The following is a 15,669-nucleotide window of genomic DNA, read 5'->3' on the forward strand; positions in this document are numbered from 1 at the left end:
CCGATATTTTGTAAATTCTGGATCATACTTTATTACAAAATGATATCTGACTAGATGTGTAATGTCGCAATTATGCAAACTCAGATTTATTTAGATATATTTTTGTGCATTTTCTAACTATTTGATCAGACTTATGCCACGCCTAATACATGTATATATATAAATTATTATAGGTTATTTGCCACCACCCCCTACATACCAGGAAGCAATAACCAACAGAGTAACTTATGGAATGTAAGTTTTATTTTTTTTAAAGAATGTTCAATAACTTGTAAAAAAGAATATAACAGTTTTTTTTTCATGATGTACTTAGGTGAAATTAAAAATCCAAGAATTTAAAGTTGATGCTATAAGTTGGAAGTTATAAGTTAAGGAAAAAAATAAGCAAAAAATATTGATAGGTTACGGAACTCCTTTTAGTGATATTTGTTTTTTTTTTAAATGGTGCGACTCAGACTTTAATCTTTTATTTGCATTTGTATTATTTTGGTCACAAATTGAAAGAATAGAAATCAAGAATCTGCTTAAATTTTGGTTTATGACCTTTGAAGAGCTTTTTGTCGAGCCTTCGACTTTAGTCGAAAAAGCGAGACATAGCGATCCTACATTCCGTCGGCGTCGTCGGCGGCGGCGGCGTCCACAAATATTCACTCTGTGGTTAAAGTTTTTGAAATTTTAATAACTTTCTTAGACTATCCTTGAATTGTACGAAACTTGGACAGAAGCTTGTTTATGTTCATAAGATAGTATCCAGAAGTAAATTTTGTAAAAATAAAATTCCATTTTTTCCGTATTTTACTTATAAATGGACTTAGTTTTTTCTGCCAGGAAACATTACATTCACTCTGTGGTTAAAGTTTTGGAAATTTTAATAACTTTCTTAAACTATCCTGGAAATGTACAAAACTTGGCCAGAAGCTTGTTTATGATCAGGAGATAGTATCCAGAAGTAAATTTTGTAAAAATAAAATTCCATTTTTTCCGTATTTTACTTATAAATGGACTTAGTTTTTTCTGCCAGGAAACATTACATTTACTCTGTGGTTAAAGTTTTTAAAATTTTAATAACTTTCTTAAACTATCCTGGAATTGGAAGAAACTTGGCCAGAAGCTTGTTTATGATCAGAAGATAGTATCCAGAAGTAAATTTTGTAAAAATAAAATTCCATTTTTCCCGTATTTTACTTATAAATGGACTTAGTTTTTCTTCCAGTTAACATTACATACAGTCTGCAGTTAAAGTATTTAAAACATTTTTAAGATTCTTAAACTAGCCTGGATTTTTACCAAACTTGGACAGAAGCTTCTGACAATCAAAAGATAGTATCGAGAGGAATAATTTTATTGATTTTTTTCATTATTTTTGATGAGTGTGTGATTAACAGCAAAAGTAGGCGAGACACTAGGTTCCGCAGAACCCTTACAAATTTTTTATGAAAAGAAAAATGGGAGTTTTGGGGCAAATTATTTTTACCCTGTATTGCAGGAAAAAAAGCAAAAAAATGACACAAATTCCTAAACCTCACCTAAGTACATCCTCAATATCACTTTTAAAAATCAAGCATTATGGAGTGATATATTCACAGTCAGGATCTTGTGGTCTGTTACTTGAATGATTTCTATTTGGCCAGCAGCTTGACAATGATGAGTTTTAATGTGTGATTATTTTTTAGACAGTAAGATATCATTTCTTGTTTGCCGATATTTTAAATTTTGAAATTATTAATAAACTCTTAATTTTGGTCACATATTTTTCCAATATTATTTAAGAGTTTGATAAGCAGCTCAACAGTGCTGAGTTGTAATGTTGTTTGCTTTTAGATCAGTTAGACACCTGCTTCTTAGAAATACTAATAAAACTGAGAATGGAAATGAGGAATGTGTCAAAGAGACAACAACCCGACCATAGGCCAGTCAACAATCGAAGGCCACCAATGGGTCTTCAATGCAGCGAGAAACTCCAGCAACTGGAGGAGTCTTTCAGCTAGCCCTTAAACAAATATGTATACTAGTTCAGTGATAATGGACGTCATACTAAACTCCGAATTAAACACAAGAAACTAAAATTAAGAATCATACAAGACTAACAAAGGCCAGAAGCTCCTGACTTGGGACAGACGCAAAAATGCGGCGGAATTTAACATGTTTTAAGCATGAAACAGAGTGTGTTCTTGTTTGAAATTTCTTTATTTTCAATTTGAAAGATAAACAGTTATCCAGTTATCTGTGCTGTTATTTGATAACTTCCCTAAGTAAGCCACTTGATTATTATAGAAGTACCATGTACCATACTTAATATTTATTTGTTTATAAATGTTTAGCTATTTTGTGTATCCTTATTTTGCCAGAACTCCCTGGATTGGTGAAGAAGAATCTAATTCAGTAAGTAATAATATTTGACAATTATATTCGAAATACAAATTATCACTACTTTTGAAATTGTGCATCTCTTGATTCATCAATATAATATAAATGTTCTTGGTGATCAAATTAAAACAGAAGAAAAGAAATAAGTACAGTCACCGATATTACAGTGTAGGATGATGTGATTTCTAATCAGCATGTTATTAAATTACTTTGAGTGTACTTTATGCTCTTTTATAATGTTTATGTATCTGTTGATTGAGGTTTATAAACGAAAGGCTGAGATAAAAAAAACCATGTTTAATCCCACTGCATATTCATGTACCTGTTCTCATTATTTGGAAATTTGGGTACTTATTACAGATCTCCTGTCGTTTCTGTTGAATCTGTTCACAGCTTTTATAAACCTGTAATGATTAAAAGCTAGACATATGATATAGACAACTGTCTATTGTTGGCGACTTTATGTTGCCCTCAAGAAGTGGTGGATCCAGAACTTCTCATAAGGAGGGGGGAAAGGGCACTGATTGACCGAAAGGGGGTCCTGCTCCAGTCATGCTTCAGGGATTTTCTAGATAAGCAGTAAAGCAACCAAATATTGCCCACAAAAAAGGAAAAAAAGGGGGAGGGGCTCCAAGTAATCCCCTGAATCTGCCTATGCTAGGGTATGGTTTCAATATTTTTGTCTTTTGGCCAATGTCTCTTTGACATATACCCAGTATCTCCTTTTATTAGCTCACCTGGCCCAAAGGGCCAAGTGAGCTTTTCTCATCACTTGGCGTCCGTCGTCCGTCGTCCATCGTCGTTGTCGTCGTCCGTCGTCGTTAACTTTTACAAAAATCTTCTCCTCTGAAACTACTAGGCCAAATTAAACTAAACTTGGCAACAATCATCATTGGGGTATCTAGTTTAAAAAATGTGTGGCGTGACCCGGCCAACCAACCAAGATGGCCACCATGGCTAAAAATAGAACATAGGGGTAAAATGCAGTTTTTGGCTTATAACTCAAAAACCAAAGCATTTAGAGCAAATCTGACATGGGGTAAAATTGTTTATTTTAATATTATCCAGCTACATGTATACATGTGTCAATGAAACAACGGCAATCGTATCCTTCAGAGCAATCTGCTCTTTGATTGGTTATTATCTTGAATATTATTATAGATAGAGATAAACTGTAAACAGCAATAATGTTCAGCAAAGTAAGATTTACAAATAAGTCAACATGACCGAAATGGTCAGTTGACCCCTTTAGGAGTTATTGCCCTTTATAGTCAATTTTTAAACATTTTTAACTCACCTGGCCCAAAGGGCCAAGTGAGCTTTTCCCATCACTTTGGGTCCGGCGTCCGTCGTCCGTCGTCCGTCGTCCGTCGTCGTCCGTCGTCGTTAACTTTTACAAAAATCTTCTTCTCTGAAACTACTGGGCCAAATTAAACCAAACTTGGCCACAATCATCATTGGGGTTTTTAGTTTAAAAAATATGTGGCGTGACCCGGCCAACCAACCAAGATGGCCGCCACAGCTAAAAATAGAACATAGGGGTAAAATGCAGTTTTTGGCTTATAACTCAAAAACCAAAGCATTTAGAGCAAACCTGACATGGGTAAAATTGTTTATCAGGTCAAAATCTATCTGCCCTGAAATTTTCAGATGAATCGGACAACCCGTTGTTTGGTTGCTGCCCCTAAATTGGTAATTTTAAGGAAATTTTACTGTTTTGGGTTATTATCTTGAATATTATTATAAATAGAGATAAACTTTAAACAGCAATAATGTACAGCAAAGTAAGATTTACAAATAAGTCAACATTACTGAAATGGTCAATTGACCCCTAAGGAGTTATTGTCCTTTATAGTCAATTTTTAACAATTTTTATAAAATTTGTAAATTTTTACTTACATTTTCCACTGAAACTACTGGGCAAAGTTCATTATAGATAGAGATAACTGTAAGCAGCAAGAATGTTCAGTAAAGTAAGACGTACAAACACATCACCATCACCAAAACACAATTTTGTCATGAATCCATCTGCTTCCTTTGTTTAATATTCACATAGACCAAGGTGAGCGACACAGGCTCTTTAGAGCCTGTAGTTCATATTTAATTTCTTGTTTTTAGCTACATGTACATTACAGTTTGTATTCTGTGTATACTATATGTTTTTAGTCACATAATGCCCAGAAACAGGAGAGATTTGATAGGTTTATGAGAAGATTTGATGAGTTGATGAACTTTGTAGCCAGCATGTTAAGAGAAATAGAAGATGACTTTATCCCCACAGATTTACATGTAGCTGAAACCTTAGTTAAAACACATTTTGAAAGAAAGGTTTGTTATTCAAAATAGATTTTTGTAATAATTTCTTGGGTGAAAGATTTTCCATAAAAATTAGTACATTCCTTTCAAAAATGTCCACCAAAATATAAAGCATTTTGATTTCGACAAAACTTACGGTAATATTTATTGAAAGCACAACCTGAATTATAACCCCAAACCAAGGGTCCGGAAACGGTCATATATGCCAGACATGACTGATTTGGAAACTCAAAAGTCCTAAATCATTTATTGGGATTTAGGTCAAATTTTATTTTTCAACAGAAATAATTTCGGTCATTTCGTTGAGATTGAGTTTCAGATCGCCATTTTAAACATATTTTGTTTTGTTATCGATTTTATGTAATTAAACTGCCACTCCAGTAAAGTGTTATAATCCTGAGGGCCCTTCTTAATGCTATATTAGTGCCTCGGGGAGCTATTGGCTAATGATCGCTAATCTTTTTACCTGTGTTTTTAATTCACACCTGGCTATTAATCACAAGCTCCGGACTAATATTATAAAGAAATTAAAATTCAATACCAACTGTCTTCATTATTTAATTACTTTTCAGCTAAGACAATTGTCAACTTGGTTTAATTTACGCAGAAAAAAGTTTTTTTCACTACTAACACACGTGCTTTGTTTACTATGATACGCATGCCTAAAATTCTCTTCCGCAGATTTGACACTAAATCGTAAATTTAAAATGATTTCTTGCTAAATTAAGCAAGTGCAACTATTTTCATTAATATTCTTACACTATTAAAGGTAAAATATTAAAAAAAAACGATGTTTTTCCTGTGAATTTGATTTATAAACAAAACTAATCCCGGGAATAAGTCCGGAATTGTTCGTTTTAGTATTGTCGCATTACATGGCCCGCATTACATCCGGTTTGAATTTCGACTTCAGAATCGAAAGAAACGTAAGCGATGACTGAGAAAATTACGATTTTGAGTCATTAAAATCATTTTATTCTTAAACTGTTGCCTTCCCAAAATTGCTCTTGATCGATTTTAGGAAAATGGTAGGATAAATCATGAAGTAAACGCGATGCAACAGTTAAACAAGTTCGTTGATTCTTCGAGTAGGAGCATACTAATGCAGTCATGAGATTTTGACAATCTGTTTTTGAAAAGGGGCACCAACTTTTAAGTTATATGAAAATGACCGAAATTAGGTGAAAAAATTTCCGGATCCTTGCCCCAAACTGACACATCAATCATTATTTTAAAGGCAATGGCTGCTTTTAACTTAATATTTTATTTTTCAGGTGAAGATAGAGAAAAATTTTCACAGATTCAAAGAACATCATAATGAATATATCACCAGTGGCAGTGGTAATATACCGGTAGATGATATAAACAAAAAAGTATGTTGTATTTACTTTGGGTCTGTGTCCTTACATTCATTTTGACAGAATCTTCAAGTTTGAAAATGATTGAGTATCTACTGACGTCATATATTATTTAGTTTTAGAAGTGTTATTATGGATACATTGTCTGTTTTGATAAATTCTATTTCATACTTTGTTGAATTAGCTGTGTGTACTACCCCTGCATGCAATGTATTCTTCCCAATATTTTAAAGGTGAATCTGTTAGTAAAAGTTTATTTCAAGAAAGGACAAATTAACATACTGTAAAGCAGCTTTTTTTTTTTTAAAGCATTTAAACTTTAATAGTCAAAGTGAAAATATGAAAATAAGACATGTGGTATAATTGCAAAGGAGACAACTATCCCCCAAGGACTAAAGAAGTAGATGCCAGCAACTATAGGTAACATATGACAATCAACAATGAGCAAAACTCATACTACATAGCAAGTTTTAACGGTCAATTACATTGTGAAATGTAAAATAATTCACACAAGAATAAACCAGCATCCTGATTTATGTACAGAAAAGGAATAAAAAAAAAAATACAGAAAAAAATGACAACCTATGAATAGAATATTTTTATTTATGTATTTGAGAGGGTGGTAAAGCCAAAAAGGGTTATTTTCGTGCAATGTGTTTTGACATTTTTATTTTACATGCAGCTGTGAAAAAGATTCGTTATTCACTGTGATTCGTGAAATTGGTAAAAAGATCAACATGCAAGACATTTTTAATTGTTCGTTCATCATGAAATGGCAATTTTATTTCACGTTCTTTCGTGAAGATACCCCCCCTTTTACCCCCCTCATTTGAGGCTCCTGTTTGTGAGATGTTGTTTGTAGCTTGTGCTTTTGAATACAGTTTTATTCTATCACACAGTACAAATATAAAATATTTTTGTAGTTGAATGCTGTTGCAGAAGTAGAGATTACTATGATGAAAATGTTTACAGTTTACATGTATGAATATGATATTTGTGTGAAATGTCACAGAATGTGGATAACAATAGATACCTTACTAGAAAAGGTAGAAAAATTTGAGGTTTGTTTTTGTCTCAACCTACTGTATAACAATTTTCAAAATAAAGTTTTGAATATTTTTTGAATTTACAGAACATTTCAGACAATAAAAGATTAATAGTATAAGATTAAAAACATTTACTGAAATGTAAACTGGACTAATAAAGAGATATTTAGAGACCTCCTATGTTAGTATACAATTAATCTAAACTTATCTGATCTTTTCCACTTACAAAAGAATCCTTGCTAATACCTGAACTTGATGAGCATATGTAATACCTGAATTACATACCAAAGATGTCTAAATTCTTTAACACTGATGATTAACTTTTAAAAGAAAGTATGGAAGACTTAAATAAAGTCATGTAAGAGTTACTAATTGTAAAACGATTAATAGAGAAAACTCATGAAAAGGTACTCACTACAACTGACCAAAGTTGTGAATAATAGAAGTTCACCAGTTATTCAATCAATCAAATTCATGTTTGGTTTTTATTTTATTTTTATTTTTCTGCCAATCATACAAGACTTATCTTATGAAAATGTTGATTTGAAATATATAAAAACAGATATCTAGAGTTAGTGTAAAATTAAATAAACAACCACCACAAACAAAAAGTAAGTAAAATTGAACATCTTCGGATCAAGCTTAACAGTTATTAAAATGTGTCATTCATATATTCATTTAATGTAGTTATATTTGCAGAAGTTATTTACCTCTATAGTTCTTGGTAAAACAGGTAATGCATTACTGGGCCAGAGACAAATAATAGCTGAGCTTGATGAAAAATTTATTTCATTAAAAAATGAAGAAAAGGTTTGATTTCAATTTATGATATTTTATCAAGTCAAATGTAGATATGCTGGTGGTATTCTTATAGTTAATGGTTTTATGGGGAAAAAAAGGTAATAAATAATGTCATCCATTGGGTAAGCCTTTATTAACATGATTAAAAAGAGTTATGGGGTATATTTAAATAAATCAATGTGATTGCAACCCTAAAGATAATTAAACCAGAAAATACATTTAGAGGGCATCATACAGTCTGCAACCTCTAAAGTTAGTCGCATTGGGGTTTAAGCATGATGATGGATTGACTGATTTTTTGTAAGCATGAGACATTATTTTACATGAAAACAAAGTCAGATGGGACACAGAAAATTACAAGCACTATTATTACAAGGATAAGCAGGATTCAGGATTCTGACAAAACAATAAGTGGAATACAAAAGAAGAAGAATTAACAAGTATCAATTCCTCAAAATATGTCACACTTATCCTAAAATAGAATTAAGATAACAGATAATAAACAATGAAAAGCAGACATCAGTATCAAAAGACTCAAAACAGAGGCAAAAGATACCAAGTGGGACATTTAAAGCCATAAGTAAAAAAAAATGAGAATGTCATGGCATAAAAACCAACGACACAAAACACCACATAGAAAACTGAAGACTAACTCTGAAGGACAAAAATGAAAGAGATACATGTATAGACAAAAACTGATGACTTGTTGTTGTTTTAGAACTGCACAGTTCAAATTGCTTTTCTAGATTCTGCTGGTTTTCTTCTTATATGTCAATGTTAAATTTTCTACAGATGACATTTAAATGGGAAAAAAATTGAGTGACTTTTTACATGATATATGCATTTTAAGAGTAACTGTGTTTGTGGGATTGAAGAAAACACAGGAGTCCTCTTATTGTGTTAAAAATAATCATTTTTTTTAAATTGTGATAATATTTCAAAAGATACTTGTTTTAAAGAACATACTGGTATTTCTATTTTAGTTACTAAACGAAAATTTTCAACAAATAAACCGAATCTTGGATTATAAAACTAGGAAAATCGACTTTGATGTGTTGTCATCACAAATAAGTAGTCAGCTTCATCAGGTAATTATTTTAAAATAACTATGTCAATTAGTAAATGCCTCAATCTAGAAATTTTTCTTTATGCCCGCGTCACACTATCCCGATTTTTACGCCGATGGCAACACGATTATGGAAATTTTCAAAATCGGGACTGATCGTATCCAGATCGGGCTATTCGTAGTGCCATCTTTAACCATCGTAGAACCATCGGCCACTTTTTCTAGCCTTCTGGGACAACTTCGGGAAGGGTTCTAAATTTTTCAACATGTTAAAAAATCCCCGAAGGTGCGTCCGATGTTGAGGGTTTGTATTGAGTTCGTATCACCATCCTCACCATCGTAATGTCACCGGGAATGCATCTTTGAACATCGTATTGCATTCGTGTTTCCATCGTTTCCATCGGGCAGTTTTGACATTACGATGTCTACACGAATGAATCACGAAGCTACCCGAAGGTCTTACGATGGCAACAGGACTTCGTGAAGACCTCGTAATCCCGTCATGATGCCATCGAATAAAAGTACGAAGGTGACAAGATGGAACTACGACGGCAATAAATCCAGCTAAATGTAAGTTAATTTTCGCGCTTAAATACATTTAAAGTGCCATGCGCGATATGCACTGGTCAGTCTAATACGACAGTTAAGAAAGACGTTCACAAAACATGGAGCTCATATCATATGATTCTATGAGAACAAGAAAGGCGACAGCGTTGTTTCTATTAATTCAAATGGAACAAGAAGAGCAGGTATTACAGGCTCAGGATTTACTTTTACAAATAAAATATTATTTTTTGTCAATTTTTCATATCAAATAACATAATGAAAATCATAAACGCGCCTCTTAAACCAACACTGCAGGTACACGTATATAGGGAAACCAACTTTTTCATCATTATTCTGATTTTTTATGTATTGTCTGAGATGTTGTCACACGAATGTTTACTCCATAAACAGTTTTCTATTTCAGTTTTTGTTTGATAGTTTATTAGAGAAAACTCAGCCGCAGAAGACTGCGTAACAGGAGCATATTTATATACACAATATTAATTACAACATAGTTCATAATACAAACAGAATACATTTTTAAATTATACATCTTCAGAAATAAGTTTGTGTTTATAACAGTTTTAAATTAGACAAGCATCTTTTCTACCTTTTGAATAAAAATTGACAGCTTAGACAGCACATTACTATTACTATATTTAAGCATGCCAAGTACTTTTTTTTCATTTGGATATTTTAAATAATATGGAGGTATGAACTTCCCCCTTAATTCCTTAACTTCACAGTTGGTACATTTACATATATAGTGGTATACATCTCCAAGACCAGCTTTACAGAGTGGACAAATCCTATCATTTCGTGGTACATTTCTCCATCTTCCTGTTTTGATGGGAAACTTTGTATTACATACCCTTAATTTACATATGTTTACTCTATGACCCCGTCTTAATTTTAACCGATATGTTTCTAAGCAAAACTCTTCTTTAAAGTGTAGATACCCCCCCCCCCCCCCCTTGATGAATTGTTTATATCTGAGAACCATTTTTGAATAAACTGGCCCTGGAGACGCTGCCTTACATTAATTTTAATATAATTATAATCAACTTGCTCCGGAAAATTATATAGTTCGCAAAAGCCACAATCATTAAACACAGATTTTACATAGTTAAACCACTTAAAATTACTACCTTCATGCTCATGCATGTACCAAAGTAACTTATAAAGTTTACCCGATAGTTTTTTATCATTTGTTGCTAGCTTGTGCCAAAAGCATACCATTTTTAACTTGATCTGCAGTTCAAGTGGAAATGTTGCTTTCCCCACATCCTTCCTTTAGTCTATATTATTATGATATTCTCCTGGAAAGAGCTCTTTTTGAATAAAAGGGATCAACGAACCCATTACCTTACCTTTAAGATAGATCAGTAAACATGGGCATAATTATGGGTGATTATTCAGACTAGTGCACACATATTACAGTTCAAACAAGGCAAAGCCGAGCGTGGCATCCCCTCGTATGTAACATATTGGGGACAAATATGGACACTATATTTGTATATGACACATGCAGAAAATGGTAAATTGAATACGCATATTTGATACATAAACTATTTTTTTAGAAATCAACCAAATTATTCAGTAACTGGAAATACCCACGGTCTTCCGTCTTATGATTAAACCAAAAATTAAATGTACAATATAATATATATTCAATATTGATCAAACAATTTAAAACGCGTGATGCCTTCGGCATATAATTTAAATGCATCGTAAGCTGTACAGACATCGTATGGCCATCGCGCCATCATCGTAATCCATCGTGTAGCCTTCGTGATCCATCTTGTAGGCTTTGGCTGAGATATGAAGCTTAAATACCGTCTTCGGTTAACCTTCGTATGTCCATCTTTTGCTATCGTATATACTTTCGGCACCCTCGTATAGACTTCGTTATTCTTCGTACTTGCTTCGGTCACTTTTTGGTATTTTAACGAGATCGGGACCAACTTCGTACGAACTTACAATTTTCGCATTCGGGTGTCCATCGTATATAAAAATCGGGACAGTGTGACGCGGGCATAAGCAAATTTGTGTTCACTATGAATAATTGTTACATAGATAACATGTTTGGAGGAAAGATTTTGAACTCCAGGGGTTGAAGTCATAAAACCATGAAAAAAAATCATGCTCCAAACGTTAAATCAAGCATTTTGATTGTTTGAATCTTGAGTCTGAGTACAAAAATCGTACTCAAAAGTTTTATGACCGCAAGGCCTGTTTACTAATAAATTTTAATGCTAAACAGAAACAGATGCACAAATGCGTTTTTTGCTGAAGAAGACATTAATTTAGACATCAATACCAAATTGAAAAAAGATGTGGTATGATTGTCAATGAGACAACTCTCCACAAGAGACCAAAATAACACAGAAATTAACAACTATAGGTCACTGTATGGCCTTCAACAATGAGCAAAACCCACACTGCGTAGTCAGCTATAAAACGCCCCTAAATGACAATGTAAAACAATTCAAACGAGAAAACTAACAGCCTAATTTATGTACGAAAATTGAACGAAAAACAAATATGTAACTCATAAACAAACGACAACCACTGAATTACAGGCTTCTGACTTGGGACAGGCACATACAAACAGAATGTGGCGGGGTTAGAAATGCTTGGAATTTCAATATTGTCACGGCCCTTACAATTTGTGAAACTTCATTTAGGTAAATATCAATGAATTATAACTTGATAGAAAATATATTTGGTTAGTAACCCCTAACCAGACTACTTTTTATACGCCTGTTTACAGGACGTATTATAGTAAACCGATTACATCTGTCTGTCCGTCTGTTTGTTTGTTGGTCTGTCTGTCCCGCTTCAGGTTAAAGTTTTTGGTCAAGGTAGATTTTGATGAAGTTGAACTTGAAACTTTGTACAAATGTTTCCTATGATATGATCTTTTTAATTTTAATGCCAAATTAGAGTTTTTATCCCAATTTCACGGTCCACTGAACATGGAAAATAATAGTGCAGTTGAGGCATCTGTGTACTATTGACACATTCTTGTTTAATCATGAAATGGTTTTGTTTTTCCAGAATGATTTTTGCTTCATTCAATCACAACAGCTGGTCTTAGTACATGTAGTATAGGTTTGCTTTGATTAAAAAATGTCCTGAATTTCCAAATAATTCCTAACATAGGAAGGCATTACAACTGTACAACTTTTAAAAGATATTGACAAATATAAATCCTTCCTATGTTTAATAAAACAAGCAGAGAGCATGACATAAAGAAATATTTCTTCTATTGGTATTGCATGTAATACATGAAACTTTATATTTTTTATATTTAAGGTAGCTGACTATTTTGAAGATATACAGAAAAAATTAAAAGAAAAGCAATTGCTGTTTGAAGCCAAAATAAAAGCATTCACTCAAAATAAGGTACAGTAGGGCTTTTTTAGATACACTTGAAAATAAAAGGATGTGGCTATGAGACTACTATACACTACAATGTAAAAGGCATGTATGTTTATCATTGCGAGTAACTGTACATCTTACAACAATGACCAAAACCTGTATAGGATACCTGTAGTAAGCTATATAAGGCACCTGAAAATGCTTTTATTTAGTAGTAGTTTACTAGTCATCACTATGTACAATACAAAAAAAGGACATGTGGTATGATTGCGATGAGACAACTGTCCATCAAAGTTCAAAGAAGTAGATGTATGCAATTATAGGCAACAGTACAGCCTTCAACAATGAGAAAATCCATACTGTATCGTTGGCTATAATTGGCCCTGACATTAAAAATATGAAACAATTTAATTGAGAAAAATATGGACACATTCTTGTTTCCTATTATCTCAAAAATTAGATAAGATATGTAGATACTGTTTAAGAAAAAAATGTCAGCAATACAAGATTAACAAAACATCTCTTATGGCTTAAATCATAATGTAAGAAAAAAAATGAATAAACAAGTATTAGATTTAGCACACATATTCTGAAAGTTCTTTCTGCACATTGATTTGCATGTGATTTCTACATTTTCTATATTCTATTTGGTACATGAAGTGAGCTATTCTTACAGTAAGTAAATTTTGAATATTTTCTTTCTTTATTTTCAGACATGGGTTCATGGATATTTCTGCACCACTGCTGAAACAGGTTTTTGTGATCAAATTCAGATGTGCATAGACAGTGGTGTTGACATAAATTTACCAAATCAGGTTTGTTTTATTTTTCTTAATTCTGATACCTTCCCTGACCAGATGATTTTTTTTTCTTTAATCAATGAGTGGTTTTTTGAAAACCAGCAAAATGAGCTTTATCGCTTCTTGGACAATATACTTTTAGTAAAAGTCACAGATATTATATGATGGAATTCTCGACTGTCATACAAGTGAGATGTTTAGAAAGCTATAAAATAAGGTTTTATTCACCATTTTCTACGTAAGGAAATGCCTGTACCAAGATCATTTTGTTTGATGTGATAAACTTTGCAATTATTTGGAAAACAAAAGGGAGTGGAATGGAGTAATTTTAAATAAACAACATTATACTATATAATTTATAAATAAAGTTGAATTCTTTAATTCGCCGTTTTTACGTAATGTCGGCTAACAAATTGGAAACTGTACCTATGCCTTATTTAAAGACTAGATTTTTAGTATTCCTATTGTCATTTTATAAAGTCTTGCTGATTCAAATACTACAATAGAAACAATGTGACAATGATTGAATTTAGTCGTGTCAACCCTGTGATTATGACCCGTGTATATATAAAGCAAATCCCAAATACACCGTTTGGTGGTGTGCTTGACAGATTCGGAATGTACAGATAAGGTAATAGGTAACACGTGACATATAATGACATGACTAAAAGGAAATCGCATCGGAGAGTTCCAGAACTTATTAATTTGTCTAATTGCTTATTGTTTGAAACAGTAATCAATGTAAAAGGGTAAAATTTTCAGTATACCATATCAAGTTTATATACCCTTATATAAGTTTAACTTGTAGGTTTCTTCGGTGATACGTTTATTAGGTGAACAAAAAAAACATTCTTTAGATTTAGTAGTATGGATTTCAATGAGAAAAATTGTCATCATAATTGACATGTATGTTATTGTGATATACATATTTTCATTTGTATCATTTTGCAGAAGGGGATGGCAGCATTACATATAGCAGCATCAAAAGGTCATCTTAATTTTGTCAGAGAACTTTTGGATCAAAGAGCTGACATCAACTCAGAAACAACAGTTAGTCCTTTTTACAAATCTTAATATTTTTGAAAGACAGCATTTGAAGTTCAAAATTCTATCTTTTGATTTGATTTTTCAAAGACTTACAACATATCATAGTCCTACTGTCAATATTTCTCTGGGCACTCTGGGTTTCTCCACAAAAATGGTCACAATAACAGATCTAATAGTGCTTAAAGTGGCATTAAAACACCAAAAATTGATATGCTCAATGATTTTAGATTTTTACTTTCACATTTCTCCATTACTACTTGACATTAAGATCTCATATTTGGCTAGCAGCTCAACATTGATAAGTTGTAATATGTATGTCCTTTTCAGTTTTGTCATACAATGATTTTCAATACTTTGAAGTCTGTGTTGGATAGGCTTAGCACAACAACACATGCATTCTTGTTGAATAAAACTTTTTTTATACTGGTTATACTAAAATTTATCATTGGAACACAAGAATAATTTGTCACCCTAAGAACAGTTTTATTTTACCTCATTTAAAAATCTATTTTTTTTTATGCTAGTATTATTGTCGAGCCTGCAACTTTTGTTGCAGAAAGCTCGACATAGGGATAGTGATCTGGCGTCTGCGGCGTTAGCTAACTTTCTAAAAGCTTTATATTTTAGAAGGTGGAAGACCTGGATGCTTCATACTTTGTATATAGATGCCTCATGTTACGAAGTTTCCGTCAGTCACATGTCCAATGTCCTTGACCTCATTTTCATGGTTCAGTGACCACTTGAAAAAAAGTTCAGATTTTTTGTGATGTTGAATTCTCTCTTATTATAAGTAATAAGATAACTATATTTGATATGTGGGTACCTTGCAAGGTCCTCATGTCTGTCAGACAGTTTTCACTTGACCTCGACCTCATTTCATGGATCAGTGAACAAGGTTAAGTTTTGGTGGTCAAGTCCATATCTCATATTCTATAAGC

At 32.6% G+C, this 15,669-nt stretch overlaps 1 protein-coding gene across 4 annotated transcripts in view; it reads left to right on the top strand.

The window, feature by feature from the left end:
* The window catches only part of LOC143068422 (uncharacterized), a 41,358-nt gene that overhangs the window by 13,728 nt on the left and 11,961 nt on the right, over window positions 1-15,669 (top strand). For 3 of the 4 annotated variants that reach the window (XM_076242460.1, XM_076242463.1, XM_076242462.1), the window contains 10 exons: window positions 174-234; window positions 2,349-2,382; window positions 4,534-4,695; window positions 5,958-6,056; window positions 6,965-7,102; window positions 7,787-7,897; window positions 8,872-8,976; window positions 12,819-12,908; window positions 13,598-13,699; window positions 14,636-14,734. In XM_076242460.1, the coding sequence (XP_076098575.1) occupies window positions 174-234; window positions 2,349-2,382; window positions 4,534-4,695; window positions 5,958-6,056; window positions 6,965-7,102; window positions 7,787-7,897; window positions 8,872-8,976; window positions 12,819-12,908; window positions 13,598-13,699; window positions 14,636-14,734 (1,001 nt within the window). The remainder of the gene's footprint in view (window positions 1-173; window positions 235-2,348; window positions 2,383-4,533; window positions 4,696-5,957; window positions 6,057-6,964; window positions 7,103-7,786; window positions 7,898-8,871; window positions 8,977-12,818; window positions 12,909-13,597; window positions 13,700-14,635; window positions 14,735-15,669) is intronic. The other variant, XM_076242461.1, reaches the window with a different exon arrangement.

The sequence above is a fragment of the Mytilus galloprovincialis genome, chromosome 3 (assembly GCF_965363235.1).
Source record: "Mytilus galloprovincialis chromosome 3, xbMytGall1.hap1.1, whole genome shotgun sequence".
Taxonomy (NCBI): domain Eukaryota; kingdom Metazoa; phylum Mollusca; class Bivalvia; order Mytilida; family Mytilidae; genus Mytilus; species Mytilus galloprovincialis.